The sequence below is a fragment of the Equus asinus genome, chromosome 23 (genome assembly GCF_041296235.1).
Source record: "Equus asinus isolate D_3611 breed Donkey chromosome 23, EquAss-T2T_v2, whole genome shotgun sequence".
Lineage (NCBI taxonomy): Eukaryota > Metazoa > Chordata > Mammalia > Perissodactyla > Equidae > Equus > Equus asinus.
The window spans coordinates 67,632,558-67,650,755 of record NC_091812.1 but is presented as its reverse complement, the minus strand read 5'-3'; the positions used below and the strand labels follow the sequence as shown (position 1 = coordinate 67,650,755).

The 18,198-nt window shown below is 59.0% G+C and overlaps 1 protein-coding gene across 19 annotated transcripts in view; it reads left to right on the top strand.

Moving 5' to 3' along the window:
* WNK2 (WNK lysine deficient protein kinase 2) overlaps positions 1–18,198 on the top strand; it is a 117,291-nt gene that overhangs the window by 16,399 nt on the left and 82,694 nt on the right. For all 19 annotated transcript variants that reach the window (XM_070495332.1, XM_044757063.2, XM_070495345.1 and 16 more), the window contains exons 3-4: positions 16,045–16,217; positions 16,452–16,672. In XM_070495332.1, the coding sequence (XP_070351433.1) occupies positions 16,045–16,217; positions 16,452–16,672 (394 nt within the window). The remainder of the gene's footprint in view (positions 1–16,044; positions 16,218–16,451; positions 16,673–18,198) is intronic.

The window sequence follows — 18,198 nt, the reverse complement described above, 5'->3', positions numbered from 1 at the left end:
TGCATGTGAGGCCTTGCCTGGGCCCCTGAGGCTGCCTTCTTGCTCTGGCTCCCAGGCCAGGAGAGGATGCCTGTGGGAGGAACGTCCTGGGGCTTGTGGCAAGGCTCCCTTTGAGGGAGCTGAGCCATTGGTGGCGCTCCTCGGGGGCGGGTATTGGGGGCCGGCTGACTGGGGACCGGAGAGTGTCTGGCATGAGTGCTGAAGAGAGGGGACTTCAGGTCCCAAGTTGACACTGGGAGCCATCTTAACTGCCTGGCCTGCTCAGTGGGTACAAGGGGCCATTGCAGGCTCTTGGGGGCGATATGAAAGCAGGGTTCAGGGACAACGGCCTGGGCCTGACAGACAGCCACATGTGAGGTGCCAGGAGCAACCGAGGCAGAGGGTGGCCGTGGCCCCTCCCTGGGGACCCATCCATGCAGGCAGCCCCTGGCTCACATCCCTGTTGGGGCGGAGATGGTGGCAGAAGGAAGTGAGGCCTCCCAAGGCTGCATGTGATGGAGAATGGCCTGCGGCCTGGGAAGGGTGGCTTTGGAGGGGCGGAGAGGCCTCTGGGGAGAGCCAGGAGCAGAGTCCTGAGCACCCTGGGGCAGAGCCTCCTGGTGGGTGACTGGGCTGGGACTGGGGTGCGGCTGGTGCGGGCCCACGGGCTCCAGGAGGACTTGGGGTTCTATCCTAAAAGCTCTTGCCCAGGGCTGATCTCTGGGGATTGGCACATGTGCCATTGTCCCCCGTCACAGAGCCCACACGTTGGGGGCCAGGCGCCGAGGGGACCTCACCTGCAGGTGGTATCCCCCAGGGCTGCGAGGGAGGGAGTGGGCGAGAGGACATGCAAGCCTGTCCTCTGGGCCCTGCCCGGCCCCTCCTGGGGGAGGAGGCTGCGGGCCTGGTGGGGAGGCGTCCCGCTGCTACCATGGCCAGAGTCAACTCCTCACAGGGGGAGACAGCTGCAGGTGGGGGGAGTCTGGAACATTAGACCTGTCTGCCCGCTTTGTGGGAGATCCTGTCTTCCTCCTTCTATCCTTGGGCAAGTGTTACTGCTTAGTGCCCCCCCCAGCCCCCTCCGAGTCTGCATTTGCAGATCAGCTTTACCAGTGACAGCCTGGCCCGAGGGCCAGGGCTGGTGGGTGCTCTGCTGAACCTTCCTTCTTCCCACTGACCAGTGTGTTTCTTCTGATGGTGGCCAGCACCTCTCTGCCCTCCTCCCCCATCTCTGTGCCCTACCCCATTTCTATCCCCTCCCCGTCTCTGTCCCCACCCCCATCTCTATCCCCTCCCCCATCTCTGTCCCTCTCCCCATCTCTATCCCCTCCCCCATCTCTGTCCCCTCCCTCATCTCTGTCCCCTCCCCATCTCTGTCCCCTCCCCCATCTCTGTCCCCTCCCCCATCTCTATCCCCTCCTCCATCTCTATCCCCTCCCCTGTCATTGTCCCCCTCCCCCATCTCTGTCCCCTCCCCCATCTCTGTCCCCCTCCCCCATCTCTGTCCCCTCCCCATCTCTGTCCCCTCCCCCATCTCTGTCCCCTCCCCAATCTCTGTCCCCTCCCCATCTCTGTCCCCTCCCCATCTCTGTCCCCTCCCCATCTCTGTCCTCCTCCCCCATCTCTGTCCCCTCCCCCATCTCTGTCCCCTCCCCATCTCTGTCCCCTCCCCCATCTCTATCCCCTCCCCCATCTCTGTCCCCCCATCTCTGTCCCCTCCCTCATCTCTATCCCCCTCCCCATCTCTATCCCCTCCCCCGTCTCTGTCCCCCTCCCCCGTCTCTGTCCCCTCATTTCTATCCCCCTCCCCCATCTCTGTCCCCCTCCCCCATCTCTGTCCTCTCCCCATCTCTATCCCCTCCCCATCTCTGTCCCCTCCCCCATCTCTGTCCCCTCCCCATCTCTATCCCCTCCCCCATCTCTATCCCCTCCCCCGTCTCTGTCCCCTCCCTCATCTCTATCCCCCTCCCCCATCTCTGTCCCCCTCCCCCATCTCTGTCCTCTCCCCATCTCTATCCCCTCCCCATCTCTGTCCCCTCCCCATCTCTGTCCCCTCCCCCATCTCTGTCCCCTCCCCCATCTCTATCCCCTCCCCCATCTCTATCCCCTCCCCCATCTCTGTTCCCTCCCCCATCTCTGTTCCCCTCCCCCATCTCTATCCCCTCCCCCATCTCTGTCCCCCTCCCCCATCTCTATCCCCTCCTCCATCTCTATCCCCTCCCCCGTCATTGTCCCCCTCCCCCGTCTCTGTCCTCCTTCCCCATCTTTGTCCCCACCCCCCTGCTGGCTGGAGCCTTGTATCCATAGCAACACTTGCTGCTGTGGAAGCTGGCGCCTGCTCTCTCATCCCGTGGGGAGGTATTTTTGGCACTGCAGAGAGATTTTATTTTATTTTATCTTTGGTGTTGACTTTTGCTCTTTGAGTGAGCACACACAGAGCTGGGGACAGCATTCAAGCAGGCCTTTGCTCTGGGAGACACTGGGCCTGAAGGCTACCCTATGGGGCCCCTCCCCGTGGGGTCCTGCAGAATGGGTTGGAGATGCCGGCTCCTTTGAGCAGCCTTTGGGGCAGCAGTTCTTCGGGTTTCCAGGGGGCTCCAGGCAGTGCCTCTGGATGGCAGGAGAGGGGTGGGAGTGGCCTGACTGAAGCCCCTGAGCCTTGGGGCTGAGCCAGTGGTCATAGTAACAGCTCATCAGGAGCGCCTGGGGCGATTGCTTTCTGGCACCGTCTGCATTCCAGACCCTGTGCAGAGCCCACTTGACAAGTTCCGCCATTCCCCCCCACCCCCACCAGGGCCCATTTTACAGATGAGGCTGGCTGGCCCGGGGCGTCTCTGCTGGAGGTCTCCTTCCCAGATGCCCTTCCCGTCCCCCCAGAGCCCACATGGATGGCAGGATGTCTGGGATCAGCTTCTTCCTCTACCACATGGGGCCCCCTTGCTTCTTTGAAGGTCCTGCCTCACCCTGTTCCTGGTGGCTGGAAGCGCACTGAACGCAGCATTTAACACCTGCCCCTGACGGGGCCCCACCCTTGCTAGGGGCACCACTGTGGCGCCTGAGAGGCCCCATGGGTGTGGGGCCCGTTTCTGGGCCCAGCACCCGGGCCATTGGGCTGAGGGGTGAATTTCCAGGTGTCTTGATCCAGACGCCAGGGAGGGTGGCGGCCACATGGCTGGGGATGGACGGTCTGTCCCGTGAGCTAGTGCTGGGCCATCGTGTGCCCGGGTCGCCCTCGAGGAGCAGGCGTTGAGTTCGGCCCACAATGCGCCTGCCGCCCTCGGGGTGGGGAGCCACAGCCCCTTGGGAGTGAGTCCAGCCTGGCGCAGCTCCCGGACCTCACGCCCCCATCTCCTGGGTTTCCTTGGGGAATGTGCTGTGCAGGTGCTGGGGGTGCAGCACTGTGGGCTCACCTAGAGCTGCTCCCTGGCCCTCTGTCTCTTCATCTGCCCAGTGGGGGTGATGGTGGCTTATGGGGGCTTGTGTGCTGCCCACAATGCCCGTGCCTGGCCAGACTGCCCCAACAGGGCCATGCCCATTTGAACAGGGATGTTCAAATCAGACACAGGGCCAGCCGGGTGGGAAGCTTACTGATGGCCAGAACACCCGATGTTATTTCTGACTTGTCATCATGGAAATTCCAGAGAGACCTGAAAGTAGACAATGACTGAGAAGCCTCATCCACCCCATTATTCTCAGGAATCGGCCATACTTTACCTTCTTCTCAATGCTTGGACTTGGATCAAATCCCCAGTGCAGACCTGGTGCGTGAGACCTGCCCGGATCTCTAGGGACCTCGGCCGCATCCCCCATAGCCAGGACCCCCAGTTTCCCCAGCTCCCGCAGAGGGTCAGTGTGTGCTCCGGGGATCGGGCAGCTGCTCCTCTTTGGCCCCTAGGGGCGTCCGAGCCCATAGAGAGACGCGGGTGGGGTTTGTGGGTTTTCCAACGTCGGGGATTCTGTCTCCAGTGAGTGCATTTGATGCAAACCCCTGGCCGTTTATAGAGCAGAAACCAAAGGGCGCCCTGGAGGAGGTGAGCTGGGCGCCCTGCTCTGGAGAGGCGCATGGCCTCGGGGAGACACCGCACCCCAGCACGGCTGGGGACAAGGCTGGGACGGTTTCTGTTTTTAGTTTCGTGAATTTCAGCCGATTGCAGAGAACTGGGGAGACGGAGGGAAGGAAGAAGAAAGCCCGGGACCCTCCCCTACCCCACGCAGCCCGTCCCGTCGTTTCCGCTCGAGTGTGGGTTTGTCAACTCCCAGCCTGGTGCCTGCTGCCCGCGCGCCTGCCTGCTCGTTGCTCTCCTCGGAAGTCATCACTCGTAACTCCCCTGTGGGCTGCGTGACCTCCGTCTCCGCCCGCTCAGCCTGTCCCGGGATGTCCGGTTCTTTCTCACGATTATAAACAACCGTCCAGTGAAGAATTCCAGACACATGCAGGGGTTGTGGCCTTGGACGACGTCCCCGTGGGGGCCCTTGGCTGGAGTCCCAGCTGGGCCCCGCAGGACTTGAGATGGGCGTGGACGCGTGCCTCTCTCCCGGCCTCCCTTGTCCCCGTGCCTGCTGGCATGGTGTGCTGCGACTGAACCTGGAGTTCTGTGTTGACAGCATCTGCCCGCCTCTCGTGTTGTGTGCTCCTGGGAGATGTTCTGAGAACAGTAGAGAAACCAGCTTTTTGTAAGGGAGGAGCACCCACTCCTGTGACCAGACCAGGAGCAAGCATGTGCTTCTGCGTATGTTCTCCTGTGTGTGCCTGTTCACCCCTGGCTCCCATGGCTGCTGAGAGGCTTGGGGGTTGTAGGATTTTGGGGTCATAGGTTTTGGGGGGCACTGGTGAGGAGGAGCAGCTCAGAGGAGAGAGCTGTGCCCGGTGGAGGGAACACGCCTGCATTGTGGCAGAGGGGAAGCGTTTGGCCAGGCCCATCCGGGGCGTCCAGCTGTGTGGCCTCGGGCAGGCGCCCGCCTCTCTGGTCAGGTGAGGGTGATGTGAGTGCTGAGAGCCACCACTGCCCAGTGACGGTTCGGGGCACCCTCCTCAGGCTCCTTCTGAGTCGGGGGGACGGCTGGCGTGTCTGGTTTGCAGAGAGTCACAGGGCTTCCCAGGACAGGAGGCCATGAGTGAGTGCGTGGCTATGGTCTACACTGGCTGAGTGTCTACACCCATCTCAGGCATTCCCTGTTTAGCCAGGCCCTGGAAGGAAGGTCACTGTGTCAATGGCGAAGAAGCCGCAGGGCTAGTTCCTGCAGGTCGTGTGAACCTGAGCCCTGGCCTGACCTGGAGAGTTGTGGGCGCCCAGTGGCATGATGAGGGACGCACTCACCTGTGGCCTGAGGGATGAAGGACACTGAAGGATGCTGATGAGTGCTGGCACTTTCTCGATGCCCTGTGCTCTGATGGGGAGGGGGTTGTGCCGTGAGGATGGTGGAGCTGGGGCCCTGACCCATGCACATAGGGTGGCTGACCTGCTGACCACTTCGTGCGCAGTCCTTCACCATGAGTGGCATCCCCACCTCTCCCTGCTGAGCGCCACCCCCTAGGCTGTGGTGCTCCTGCTTGTGGGTTTGGGGAGGACCATTGGGTATGGGGCCCTGGGCTGAGTGTGGCTGGGTGGGTGTGGGGGAGACCAGGTGCCCATGCTCCCTGGGCCTGTGCTGGTGACTGGGGGTACCCGCCAGTGAGGGTGCTGACCAGGGTGGCCGGCTGGCAAGGGGTGTGAGCAGGACTTGGCTGTCTGCAGAGCGGCACCCACCCTGCTCTCCGTGAGTGCTCTCCTTGGTCCCCTCAGGCCCCCCGTCTGCAACCACGTGTACTCCACTCTGCCTGAGATCCGCCCGCTGTCCGCAGCCATGCCTCACCATGCCAGCCATGCTGCCAGGAGCCGCACACGTCCGGAGGCAGCTGGAGCCAGGCTGGCCAGGGGTCGTGTTCTGACCTGCTGCTTGTGGAGGTGTTGAGCCTCTCTGAACCTCAGTTTACCCCTCTGTAAAGTGGGGCAGCATCAACCTGCATGGCTTATGGAATTGAGCCCCGAGGGCAGAGGTCTTGTCTCAAGGTCAGCCTCGTGGGCCTGGTGCACGGCTGCCCGGCAGGTCATGGCCACGGGTAAATGTTCACGTGAGGGGGAGAGAGGTGCAGGTGTGGAGGAGGTGGGGGCATGTCCTCACCCGTTAGGCTGTGAGCGACAGGAGGGACGCCCACACCGGCTCTCCCGAAACCCCGTTCACAGGGTGTCTAGACCGGGTTCACTCCTGGGCCTCGGGGCGGGTCCCACCTGTTGGAGGTGACACATCACAGGGGAAGGTGGTGAAGTGTCTGGCACCAGGTGAGGCTCCTCGAGGCCTCAGTGATGAGATGGGTAGGTGGCTTTCCCACCACCAGGAGCAAACCCCCTCAGAGGGCACCCGCTGAGCCCTGGTCCTGCGTTGGATTTGGAATTCTGTTCTGCTCTTGGGAAGGACACAGGTGCCGTCTTGCCACAGGTGATTGGGGCCACAAGGATGGCTGTGCTCCTGCAGTGGGCACACTTGGGGGACCTGGCCATAGGCTGGACGACTGGGGAGGGAGGGAGGGTGGCAGAGCAGGGTCACTGGGCTGCTGTGCTTGTCCCACTGGTTGTTTCACCTCACTTCATTTTACTGTGTGTGTGTAATTTGGGGCTCTTATTTCATTGCATACTTTTGCATCCACGTCATGGTAATTTAACGACCGGGCTGTGGTCTCAGATGTGTCTGCCCTGTGACTGGATGGACCGTTCCTGGAGCTCTGGGCTTTGGGTGGTTTGGAGTATGCTCTTAGAAAGTTGCTTATTTATTCTTTTTTATTTTTTTTAGTGGTTCCACTAGAGATTCCAACATGTATCCTTGAGTTATTGAAGTATGGTGTGAACATCCTGGGCAACTCGAGGGTCTCAGGACACTGAACTCTGTCTGCCCACCCTGCCTGCCTTTTGTGATGCTGATTCTAAGAGTTTCTTTGTGTGTTTGGTGTTCAGAAGTTGTATTTTACCGTAATGTGCCCTTGTGTGGGTTTTTTTGTATTTAACCTGCTGGGGTTTATAGCACTTTTTGAATCTGTGTCTGGATGTCTTGATTCCATTTTGGAAAACTTTGAGGTGTTATCTTATACACATTGCTTTTGTTCCATTCTTCATGCCCGCTTCTTCCAGAAACCCATTTATGCATAGGTTGGACATTTTCACTGCGTTCTGTAAGTTTTTTTATCCTCTTTCCTGTATTTTCCACCAATTTGTGTCTCCATATTTCAGTCTGTATTACCTGCTGACCTGTCTTCCATTTTCTTGATCCTGTCTTCAGCTGTGTCTAATCTCCTGTTAAACCCATCTATTGAGTTCCTAGTTTCGTTTCTTAATTCTAGCTTCCATTTGATTCTTATTTCATAGATTTTAGTTCTGGTGAGTTATCCATCTTGCTGTCTGTTTTCTTGACTGCACCAATTGCAGTCATTTTAATGTCTGTGTCTAATAACAACAATATGTGGGTCATCTGGGACTTCATTGCTATTGCTTGTTTTTTTTTCCTCTTGATTTTCTATCACTTGGTCTTGTCTCCTGGTCTCCCTTGCCATTTCTGATTGACGTGTTTAAAACTTGCAGAGATGTTTGAGGTTGTGGGTGATTCTGTCTTTCTCTAGACAGGATTTATTTTTGCTCTTAGCAGGTGATTAGAACAAGAGCAGACTGTGTTAATCAGTCTCGGATTGAGCAACATCCTTTGTGAGAGCTGCTCTGTTCTGTTCATCCGTTCTCCAGGCGTGTGGTGCTCTGGAGGGACTACACTGAAACCTGCGTGTTCACCGAGGCTTCCTTTCCTCGGCAGACCCTGTCAGGCCGCCCAGGCTGTGCCCCACGTCTCAGCGTCTAGTCTACTGGGTAGGGCCAATGCACTAAGGCAGCACAGTCTTGTAGAAAGGTGATTTGAGCCACACGTGTAATACTCAATTTAATAGCCACAGTAAAAGTGTAAAAAGAACAGGCAGAATTAGTTTTAAAATAATATCTTTCTTTTATCTAGTATATCCAAAATATTGTCTTTTTAACATATAATAAGATTACTAATGAGATTTAAAAAACTATTTGAAAATACACCGTATCTTAGAAATCTAGTGCATATCTTATGCTAAGAGGACATCTCAGCTTGGACAAGCTGCCTGTCAAGTGCCCATAGCCACATGTGGCTCATAGCTGTCATCTCGAGCCACATGTGGCTCACAACTGTCATCTTGGGCCACACAGCCCTGGGGAGAATGTGCTGAATGTGGGGGCTCCCTGCTCTCCAGGGAGTCTGACCCGGAGCTGGTGGCTTGTTTCACGGGCATGTGCACTGAGCACCTGCTGTCTCGTCTTGATTGTGGCCCCAAGGCTCCTGCTGCCAGTTTGGGGGGCAACTGAGGAGTCGGTTTGCAGGATTGTGGCAGATGTGAGCCTCGGGGCCTTCCCTCACCCCCAGCTCCCTGGGCCTCTGTGGATCGCATGCACTTGGTCCTGGTGTTGATGCCCTCCCACCCCCGTCCCTCACCCTGGCCAAGCATCTGGCCCAGAGAGACGCTGTGGGTGTTCAGGCCTGGGAGCATGCCCACTCAGCAGACACTGGCCTGAGGCTGTTGGTGGTCAAAATGCCTACAACCTGGCCTCTGAGGCCATCTTCCATCTGTTGGTGGGATTGCTCAGGCCACCAAGGCCTCTGGACAGGAGAGAAGTGAGGTCCAGGCCACTTCTTCCTGAGGGTAGGGCTTAAAGGACCTGGCTGGACGGGGTCTTCTGCAGCAGGAAGCATTAAGGTCTCCCTCCTCTCTGCTCCTGAGCACCCAGAGCTGTGGGTCTGGGCATCCCCAGAGTTGGGGGAGGGGTCTGCTTTCTGGGGGAGGGTCCACAGCATTCAGCAGGTTGTTACCAGGACCCTGCACCCCACTGCTACCCTGGGGTGCCCCAGCCTTTGGATTCCATTCAGGGGCCAGGGCAACTGCTTGTCGGGGGTGCGGCTCCTGACCGGCCCTGCCCCGAAGGGGCTGCCCCGTCAACATCCTGGCCCTGGCGTGGGGTGGTATTGGCTGTCCTGCCCTGCCCTCCTCACAGGCATGTCCTTGGTTGAGGTGTATATCCTGGCTGACTGTGTCGGTGGTGCGTCCACAGCTATCTTTAGGTGTCTCCGTGGGGCAGTGGCCTGGGGTGGGCCTGGCCCTTTCTAGAAACCAGACATGTGGTGTGGTCAGGTGCAGGGGTGGCCACCCAGCCTCTGCCCGCTGGGCCTCGGGGTCACCTCGGGCGAGTGCTGACAGTCCAGTTGGCTGGGAGGCCAGTGCCTCTTGGAGCCCAAGGAGGGAGCCGGGCTTTCTCCTGCTGGCTCCTGTGCTCCGCAGGCTCCACTGGCACTTCACATCGTGATGACCCTCCCTCCAGCCTGGGTCCCAGGTTCGGGCAGCTGTCCCCCTGAGGAAAGCAAAGCCCTGCTCAGTCCCACCACCTTGTGGTCCCTGGCCTGCTCCCCATTGTCCACCTGCATCCAGGAGAGAACAGGCCTGCATTTGTACACCCCCAGGAGACCTCCATCCTGTCCTGTTGTGGGGGGATCAAGGCCACGACTGTGGAGTTGAGACCCTATGGCCAGGCCTGGAGGGGCTGGCTGGACAGTGGAGGGCTGACCCCCAGGCTGTGTTGGGGATGCCTGCTCGGGGCTGTGCCAGGAGGAAGCCTATGTCAGCCATGGCGGTCTGTCACCGCCCAGGGCTGTCTGTGGGGCTGGTTCAGGGCTGTCTGTGGCCCGCACGAGGCCTGAGGTCCCAGGAGAGGTTTTGTGGGGTGGAGGGCAGGGCCTGGTGGTGGGTACCACGGGAGGACTCAGGCCTGCCCAGCATGTGCCTGCCCCCAGGGCACCTGTGCCCAGATGGATGCTGGTGGCCTGTGGCCATGTGCCCAAGCAGGTGCTGCCTTCACCCCCCACCCCTCCCCGACCCCTGCTGGCTTCCCTCTATGGCCCTGTTTTTGCCTGGTCAAGACATGGTGGGTGGGCCTGGGGTGGTGTCCTATGGCCCACCTGCAACCCAGAACCCGGGTGGGAGATGGGCAGAGGGCCTGTCCCCAAACTGACCCGTCCTCATGCCAGGCGTGGGGGCTCCCTGACAGGTGAGCGGGGGGCACCCCCCTCCCCAGGACCTCACCTCAGGGCTGGCTCTACTGAGGGTGGAAAGTGACACTGAACTCCAGTGAGGGTCTCGGGATGGGTCCCCCACAGACGCTGGGACAGACCCCCTGTGTGTCCACAGAACTGGACACGGCCCTGATGGGGCTGCCAGCTGGTCCTGAAGGACCGCTCGCTTGGGACTGGGGACACATTCGGAAGGAGTCCAGAGAACTCTGGGGCCCTGTCTACCGGCTCAAGCGAGGAGAGCTGGCCGGGCCTCAGTGCAGTGGCAGACCGTGCGTGGACTGCCAGGAGAAGGGCACCCGGCTCCGTCGGACACGCGTGTCACCACGTGAGGTCTGTTTGTCCACCAGCCGTACACTATATTTTGTGATGGTGACTCCACCAGGAGAAGGACGTTTGGTCCTCAGAGCCAAGTGACCATAGGAAACAAAACACCCTGAATCCACTATACGTCATTTTATGGCAGAGAAGTGTGGGTGGGCGATCGATAAAAGACTTTCAGGAAGACGGTGTTACATTAGGTCCATGGAGTGGAGATGCGAATCCGGACTGGAGTTAGAGACGGTTATTCACGTTTTTATAAAACGGCTGAGGAGACGGTCAAATTCCGCGGGAACCCTTTCAAGGAGCATTAGAAACAAGGTCAATATTGTCAAATGCTGGAGATGACGCCCTGCACAATGACTTAAGCCTCTGCCACGTGGTTGAGCTCTAGCTCGCCCACCGCCAGGGCACCGGTCTGCACGGTCCTGCAGGAAACAGATGGGCGGGCCGGCGGGGCTGGCCGCTGGTGGCTCTGCCTTAGTCGGGAGGGCAGGGGCCCAGGTGGCCTTTAAAAGAGCAAATTCCCCTTAAAGACACTGGTTTTGAGTCCCTTGTGCACCTCGGCATCCTGCTTTAAAGAAGATAGTGTTATCTACAGAAGCAGGAGGGGCCGGATCCAGCCCCCCCGTTTCCCCCTCAGGGCGTGACAGGGATGCTGTGGGAGTGGCGGGCCACCCCTCCTGGTCCTCTGAGCCCCTGCCTGGCAGATCTTCCATGTTCTGCAATTCTGCACACCCTTCCTGTCAGGGCTCTGACTCCTTGGACATGGGCCTCGTCTTCTGAGGTCAGGGCAGGAGTATTTTATAGCTTAAGATGAGCGAGGTGGAGAAGTGAGTTTATTTTAAAACCGCAGTAAATGTTGGAGAAGGGTGAGCATGTCCCTCTGTCAGGTCCGGCCCCTGCTGCCTTGGTGGCAGCCTAGTCCCCAAACGAGTCAGAACAGCCCCACCTGGTGCCAGCTGCCGGCCCCTGTGCTGAGTAAATTGCACTCTCCCGGGACCCCCGCCCTGCCTGCACCCTGGTGGGCGGGGGCTGCCCTTCTCCCCCGCTGGCATTGCCCACCTGTCCCTTTGCCCTGTCCTGTGGCGTGTATTTGTCTGTTGCCCTCCCCTGAGGTTGTCACAGCTCCCTGTGCATTCACTGCCCCCAGACCCGGGCCCTGCACCTTCTCCTCGCTTCAGGGTGAAAGGGTGGGTGAGTGCTGGCCCCACAGCTGGGGGTGAGCCGGGGTCACATCCTCCAGACTTGGGGAGGCCCTTCCACTAGGGACATCCTGGGGCCAGAGTGTGCAGAGACGCTGGCTGGGGCCCCACCCTGTCCCCGGACCCCATACTGGGTCCACCCTGCTCCTAGACCCCCTTCCTGGGACCTTGTTCCCTGGAGCCCCGTCCTGGGCCCACCCTGTCCCTGGCCCCCCATCCTGGGCTGGCTCACTGTACATGGGACAGTTCTCACTAAAGACCTTGAGGCTTTCTTTTGTTTTAATTTACAACCAGATGGGGCTGGAGAGGTTGTCACCGTAGGAGTCTGGTTGTGCTGATTCTGGGCACTCTCCTTCCGGCTGCTGTGTCCCCTCTCTGCCCTATGTGTGTGGATCTGCCTTCCCCTGTTGGACGTAGCATCGCCGGGCAGTTCTGTCCTCGCAGGGTTGGTCGGGCTGTGCCTGGCTGGAAGGAGATGGCCGCAGAATCCCCTGAGTGCAGGGAGGGTGGCGCTCTGGGTCTGACAACTTAAGCCCTTGCCGGTGGGGCTGTTTGGGGCAGAGCTGGTGACCCCTGGGTCGTGTGGGAGGGGCCTGTTGGACCGGGGGCTGTCCTTCTCTGACCACCTTGCTGCCCCGCCTGGAGGGTGCTGTCTGTGCCCGGCTGGGCCTCTTCCTCGGAGGAGACAAGAACCGGCGTTGTCCCGGAATTCTGCTCTTATCCGTTATAATCCGATTAACTCTCACGGCTTTGGAGGAACAGGGCCCACTTGTTTATGCAGTGCCAGGGACCTGCTGGAGGGAGGCGGGTCTGGGTGACCACCTGCCCTGTCTGGGTTGGTGAACTGTCCTGGGGCGATGCTGTGTGAGCAGAGCCCACTCCTCGACACCAAGCCTCGAGAATGACCTGATTCCAGTGAGGCCGGGGGTCGCGGGATGGGGGCGTTCTTCCTGCCCTGGTCCCTGAGCTCAGGCTGTCCCAGCACGTCAGGTGATGAGTTCATCTCACAAACAGTGACGACGTGCCAGTTGCTGGGGTGGTTCTGCCTCCATAGAGTCGCTCATCTAACGAGGCTGACCGGCGGTCAACAAACAGTGACAAGGACTCAGGCCAGCTCTGCAAGGGACACTGGGCAGCGAGCTGAGGACACGCCAGCTGACCTTTCAAATTATCAAGTGGTGTGTCACTTCGTTAAAAATAGCCCAGTGGCTTAGGACATAAATAAAGTCTGTCCCCTCCCACCTCCGCCCGGGCCCGCCAAGAGGCGCCGTGGAAACGATCTGCCTCTGAGTCCGATTTGTCACCTCTCGCCGGTGTTTGACACGAAGACGGTGGCATGTGCCACTCTGCCTCTCGGTTTTTGTTAGTTATATTGTTTATAACTAAATGCTTTGCTTTGAAACTACAGTGATATCTTTGTTTTAGGTTGATTGTTGCTGAAATTCTGGCGAAACAATTGATACTGTAAGTGATTCTGTGAATTTCCTCTGGAATCAGGGACCAGACCATTGGAAGGGAATTGCTGCTGAAACGTCATTGCCCCACATGGGCTTCCCGCGTGGGGAACCCCCCGGTGGTGCACCCAGCTCCTCGCCAGCCTCCCGCGCTCTGCGCTGAGTTCACGGGCGCTGGGGTTGGCTGTGTTGCGTCCCTTGTGCTGCACTGGGCTGAGTTTTGCAGAAACACTTCTTCCAGTCGCTGTCTCACCCGGCGCAGGAAGTAACCTTGGGTTCTCCCGTGTCTGAGGGTGAGTCCTGGCTGCGTGGTCTGATGTCCTTTGGGCTGGGTATAGAATTCCAGGTCGGAGCTGGCACTTTAAGGATGCTGCCTGTCTGCTTTACCCAGAGTTGCCCATGAGACCAAGTGCCCATCCGGGCAGGTAGGACTTGCCCTCAGTCCTTGGGGGTCTGATTTCGCTGGAACAGTCTGGACGTGGGTCATTTTTCATTCACTCTGACCTGGCTGTCCACACGCATTTTTTCTAAGTGGTGCTCTCAGCCCAGGGCGGTGTTCTGCTCTCGCCTTCTCCATGCTGACCTCTGCCCTCTCCTGGTACCTGCTGTTGGGACTTCCAGCTCGTTCTTTCACATCTCTTGATGTTTCTCTTCTGTTTCTCTTATTTGGTTTTTGGATGCTTTCACATGTTTCTTACATCGCGTTATACTTGACATATAAGGAAACACAGGTCCTAGGCGTACAAGCTGATGCGCGTCGACAGATGCTCGCCCGGTGTGACCGTGTCCTCCGTTGATACAGACCATTCCCTTTGCCCCGGTTCTCAGCTCCCGCGTCTCCCCCACCCCAGAGGCGAGCACTGTTCAGGTTTCAGCCGCACATGTTAGTTCTGCCTTTTCTGGGGCTTGGGGCTGTTATGAGTGGGTGCGCTTCCGTCTGTTTCCATTGGGTGCCTGGAGGAGGGGCTGGGCCTGAGCAGGGGTGAACCGCTGAGGCTCGGACACTGTGCTCCCGGGAGCCGTGCTGGAGGGCTGGCTGTTGCCACTGCCCTGCGGTTGGGACGATCCTGCCTTTTATGATGGCCCTACTGGTGGGTGGGAAGTGGGATCTCTTGGTTGTAATTGGCATTTTCCCGGTGACTCAGGATGCCCAGCACCTTTTCATGTACTTATTGGCCATTTCTGCATCTTTTGTGATCTATCTGTTCAGGTCTTTTTTATTATCGTGTTATAGGAGTTCTGTCTGTATTCTGGATCTGGTCTCGTGTCAAAAACATACATTGAGAATAGTTTCTCTCGCTCAGTGGCTTGACTTTTATTTTCTTAAATCATCATTTTTGATGAGCAGAACATGTTTCCATGTTATTATCTAGATTAAATGTTGACTTCTTTGTACTTGATGTTTCGTTGGATTACAGAATGTCTTATTTTTAAAACATTGAGCTTCAATTTGCAAGAGCTCTTCCTTGATCTTCCTCCTTAAGTGGAAGCGTGCTCTTATTTACGTGTCAGCCCCTTGGGTCCTTATGAGGACATGAACTAGATTTTTTCAAAGTTGCCTCTGTCCCTGAATTGCTTATTTTTCTGGGACCAGCCGAGCCTGGTTTCTCTTGATATCTCTTTGCCCCATTGCTAATCATGCCGTGTGGTCCCACTGGTGCATGAAGAGGCCAAGAGGCTTATGGGGTGGGGCTGGCAGGAGGGAGAACACCCAATGGGGACAGCACCATTTGGGATAGAATTCCAGTCAGACGGCCTTGTCAAGGTCCCAGGCCCCTCTCTCTGGAGTGTTTGGAGTCTGGTTGGATATCCTTGGGGTCTCTCGGAAGGACCCTAGGCATCTTGGCTTGCGTTTCCTCTCAGTTCTGATTTTTCCCTGCATCTCCAAATTCCCCACGTCTCTCTTCCTGGACTCCTCAGGGCTCCTCAGGGCTCGCCGCCCCGTGCTCAGATGTGTCCGTTCCCTTCTGGGAGCCCTCCTGTAGGGAGGGCGCAGGCACGGGCTCTGTGGGCCGGCTGGGCCGGGAAGGATGTGGCGCTGGGGGCGCGTGCTCAGTTTGGGGGAGAAGGCTGTGCTGGGCTCAGCAGAGGTGAGGGTCGTCCATGAGATGAAGTTGGCGATAGCGCACTGGGGCTTGCTCTGAGCGCTCTGTGGTGAGAATCTGTTGGAGGGTCTTAGGGAGGGAAGGGCCAGGACCCAGGCTGCAGGGTCAGGATGAGGTGGGGCAGGGAGGGGCTGGGGGTTGTTGCTGGTCTCCCTGGTGGGGCGTGGCATCCCATCCGTGGCTCCCTGGACGAGGTGGGGGTGTTGCGCTTTCCTGTGTAAATTTAAAGTCGCGGTCGGTGCCCAGGACGTGGGTGCTCCCAGGCCCGGGAGGTGCGTCAGCCGTGTCCTCCAGCGCCACCCATGTGGGCTTGGCGAGTCCTGGTTTTCTGGTTCTCATCTACCGTGGTCGTGAACGTGTCCATGAAGTCATGTAGATTAGAAGGAGACTGATGCTTCTTCCTTCTAACAGTGCTCAGGAAGGGGGTAGAGGGGGTGCAGCCTCGGAGGTGGTTTTAGGGGAGGGATGTGAGCGTTGCTGTGTGGGCAGTGCAGAGGTCTCTGGCCCAGAGGTCTTTGCGCTGAGCTCCCTGTGCAAGGAGGGGCTGCCTGGGTCGACGAGGCCGCAGGGTTGGATGTCATGGGCGCTGGAGAACCATGAGCAGCCATTCTGCTCTCTCTGGGGAAAGGCGGGCAGGGCTCGGGACCCGGGCAGACTTTCTGTGACCCTGGACATCTGGTCCACTCCCTCTGCTGTGCTCCTCACCTAAGGAGCAGAGAGAGTGGCCTGGCGGATTCCAGCCCGGGATCGCCCCCGCCTCCGTGGACGCCTGGTGGGGAGGCCGTGCGGGGCATCCGCCTCAGCCTCTGTGTTTCCCTGCAGGACCGGAAGCTCACCAAGCTAGAGAGGCAGCGGTTCAAGGAGGAGGCCGAGATGCTGAAGGGGCTGCAGCACCCCAACATCGTGCGCTTCTACGACTTCTGGGAGTCCAGTGCCAGGGGGAAGCGGTGCATCGTGCTGGTGACCGAGCTGATGACCTCAGGGACACTGAAGACGTGAGCGCGCCACCCGGCTGGCTGGCCGGGGCCTGGGGGTGGGCTTGGCCTAGGGTGCAGGGGCTGTGATGGCTGGGGCGCCGGGCACGCCTTCTGCCTGGGGCTGTCCTGGCTGGTGTGCGGCCAGCACCCTTCTCTCAGAAGTGTCCTTGTTTGGGTGATAAATACACAGCCCCCCAGCAGCCAGAAGCCCTTCCCCACCTGAGCTGCCGGTGAGCCGCGCTCCCACCGTAGGTACCTGAAGAGATTCAAGGTGATGAAGCCCAAGGTGCTGCGCAGCTGGTGCCGGCAGATCCTCAAGGGGCTGCTGTTCCTGCACACGAGGACGCCCCCCATCATCCACCGGGACCTCAAGTGTGACAACATCTTCATCACTGGGCCCACCGGCTCGGTGAAGATCGGCGACTTGGGCCTGGCCACCCTCAAGAGAGCGTCTTTTGCCAAGAGTGTGATTGGTAAGCTGGTCTCTCTGTGTCCCCGGCCCCTTGGCCAGCCTCCGGTGGCCTGTGTGTGTGTCCTTGGCTGTGCAGGTCAGGCGATGAGGCTGGGGGTGCTCTGTGCACTCAGGGGCAGGAAGGAGGCTTGGACAGCAGAGGGACGTGGGGACTTGGTGGCCGGTGAGGCTGGAGCTGGCGTCAGTGGGTGGGGAGGCAGGCACCCCAAGCTTGAGGCCCACGGAAGGAGCCCTGGGGTGTTGGGGGCACAGAGTGAGCGTGCCGGGCATGAGGCTGAGGGATTGGGTGTGGATGCCTCTTTGCTGGCTATTTCTGCCTCTGCCTTTCTCATCCTTCTCTGAGAAGCCCCCAGTGGCCTTTCTGGGTGGGGCCCCAGCCTGTAGCTGCCGTGTGGAGATAGGGGTCTGGTGTGCTGGCCCTGGGTGGGGACGTGGCACACAGGGGGCATGACGTGTCCACTGGGCCTGGATGGGGACCCTCCCAGGCTTTGCAAAGAGAGTGCTTGGAGGGGCTGCAGGCAGCTGCTTACGGGGTTCAAGATGTCTGGAAAGTGCTGCAGGGCCAGGTGGCTCCAGGTTGTGGCTCTAGAAGCCCAGAAGGGAGGGGAGGGGAGGGGATGGGAGGGCATGGGAGGGGAGGTGATGGGATGGATGGGATGCGATGGGATGGGATGGAAGGGGATGGGAGGGGAGGTGATGGGATGGAGGGGAGGGGAGGGGAGGGGAGGTGGGGATTGGGAGAGGCTCCCCGGCTAGGTGAGGCCCTGAGTGCCTGACATGAGGGCTGGTTCCCCCATGAGCAGGACGACAAGAGGTTGGTCTTAGGGATTTGAGTTCATGGTTTTGCTGCATGTTGGGGGACAGAACTCGGCCTGTTTGTAGAATAATGAAACCGCTGGGAATCTGGAAGCTTCTCCTGCAGGGGCAGTGGGTTTGCAGTTTGATGTCTGGGGCAGGGTGGCTGCTGGGGGAGACGAGGGCTGGGGCGTGAGCTGACCCAGGCCTCAGTTTGCCTGTCTGTGAAATGGGAACAGTAGGCTTGGGCCTGGCTGTGGAGGCCAAGGAGGTGCCGGTGTGCCCAGAAGGCACTGGGCACACACATGTTGTGTGTGTGAGCATGTTCTTTTTAACGTTCAGACTTAAATGGCTACAGTGTGAGGAAAGAGAGGAAGTTTGGGCATGTCTGTGGTCCAAGCACATGTACAGAACTGGGTGTCCCCATCCTGGCTGGGAGCTGGGCACCCCGCACACCCACTGCCCACCCCCAAAGCCAGGTCATCTGGGGCCTTAAAATATTCCTCCAGAGCAGCGTTCCTGGTTCCCAAGGGTCTCAGAAGAGACTGAGCCAGATGAGTGGAGGGCCCCCTGGTGAGTGGAGGCCCCCTGGGCCGGCTAAGCTCCCGGCCTCCTGCCAGCAGCCCTGAGGCTCCCTTCTCCCGCTTCCCTGTGGATGGACACGGCCAAGCACAAAAAATTCTCAGCATAATCATGTGGTTCAACAGCCTAAGAGGAGGAAGAGTTCCCAGT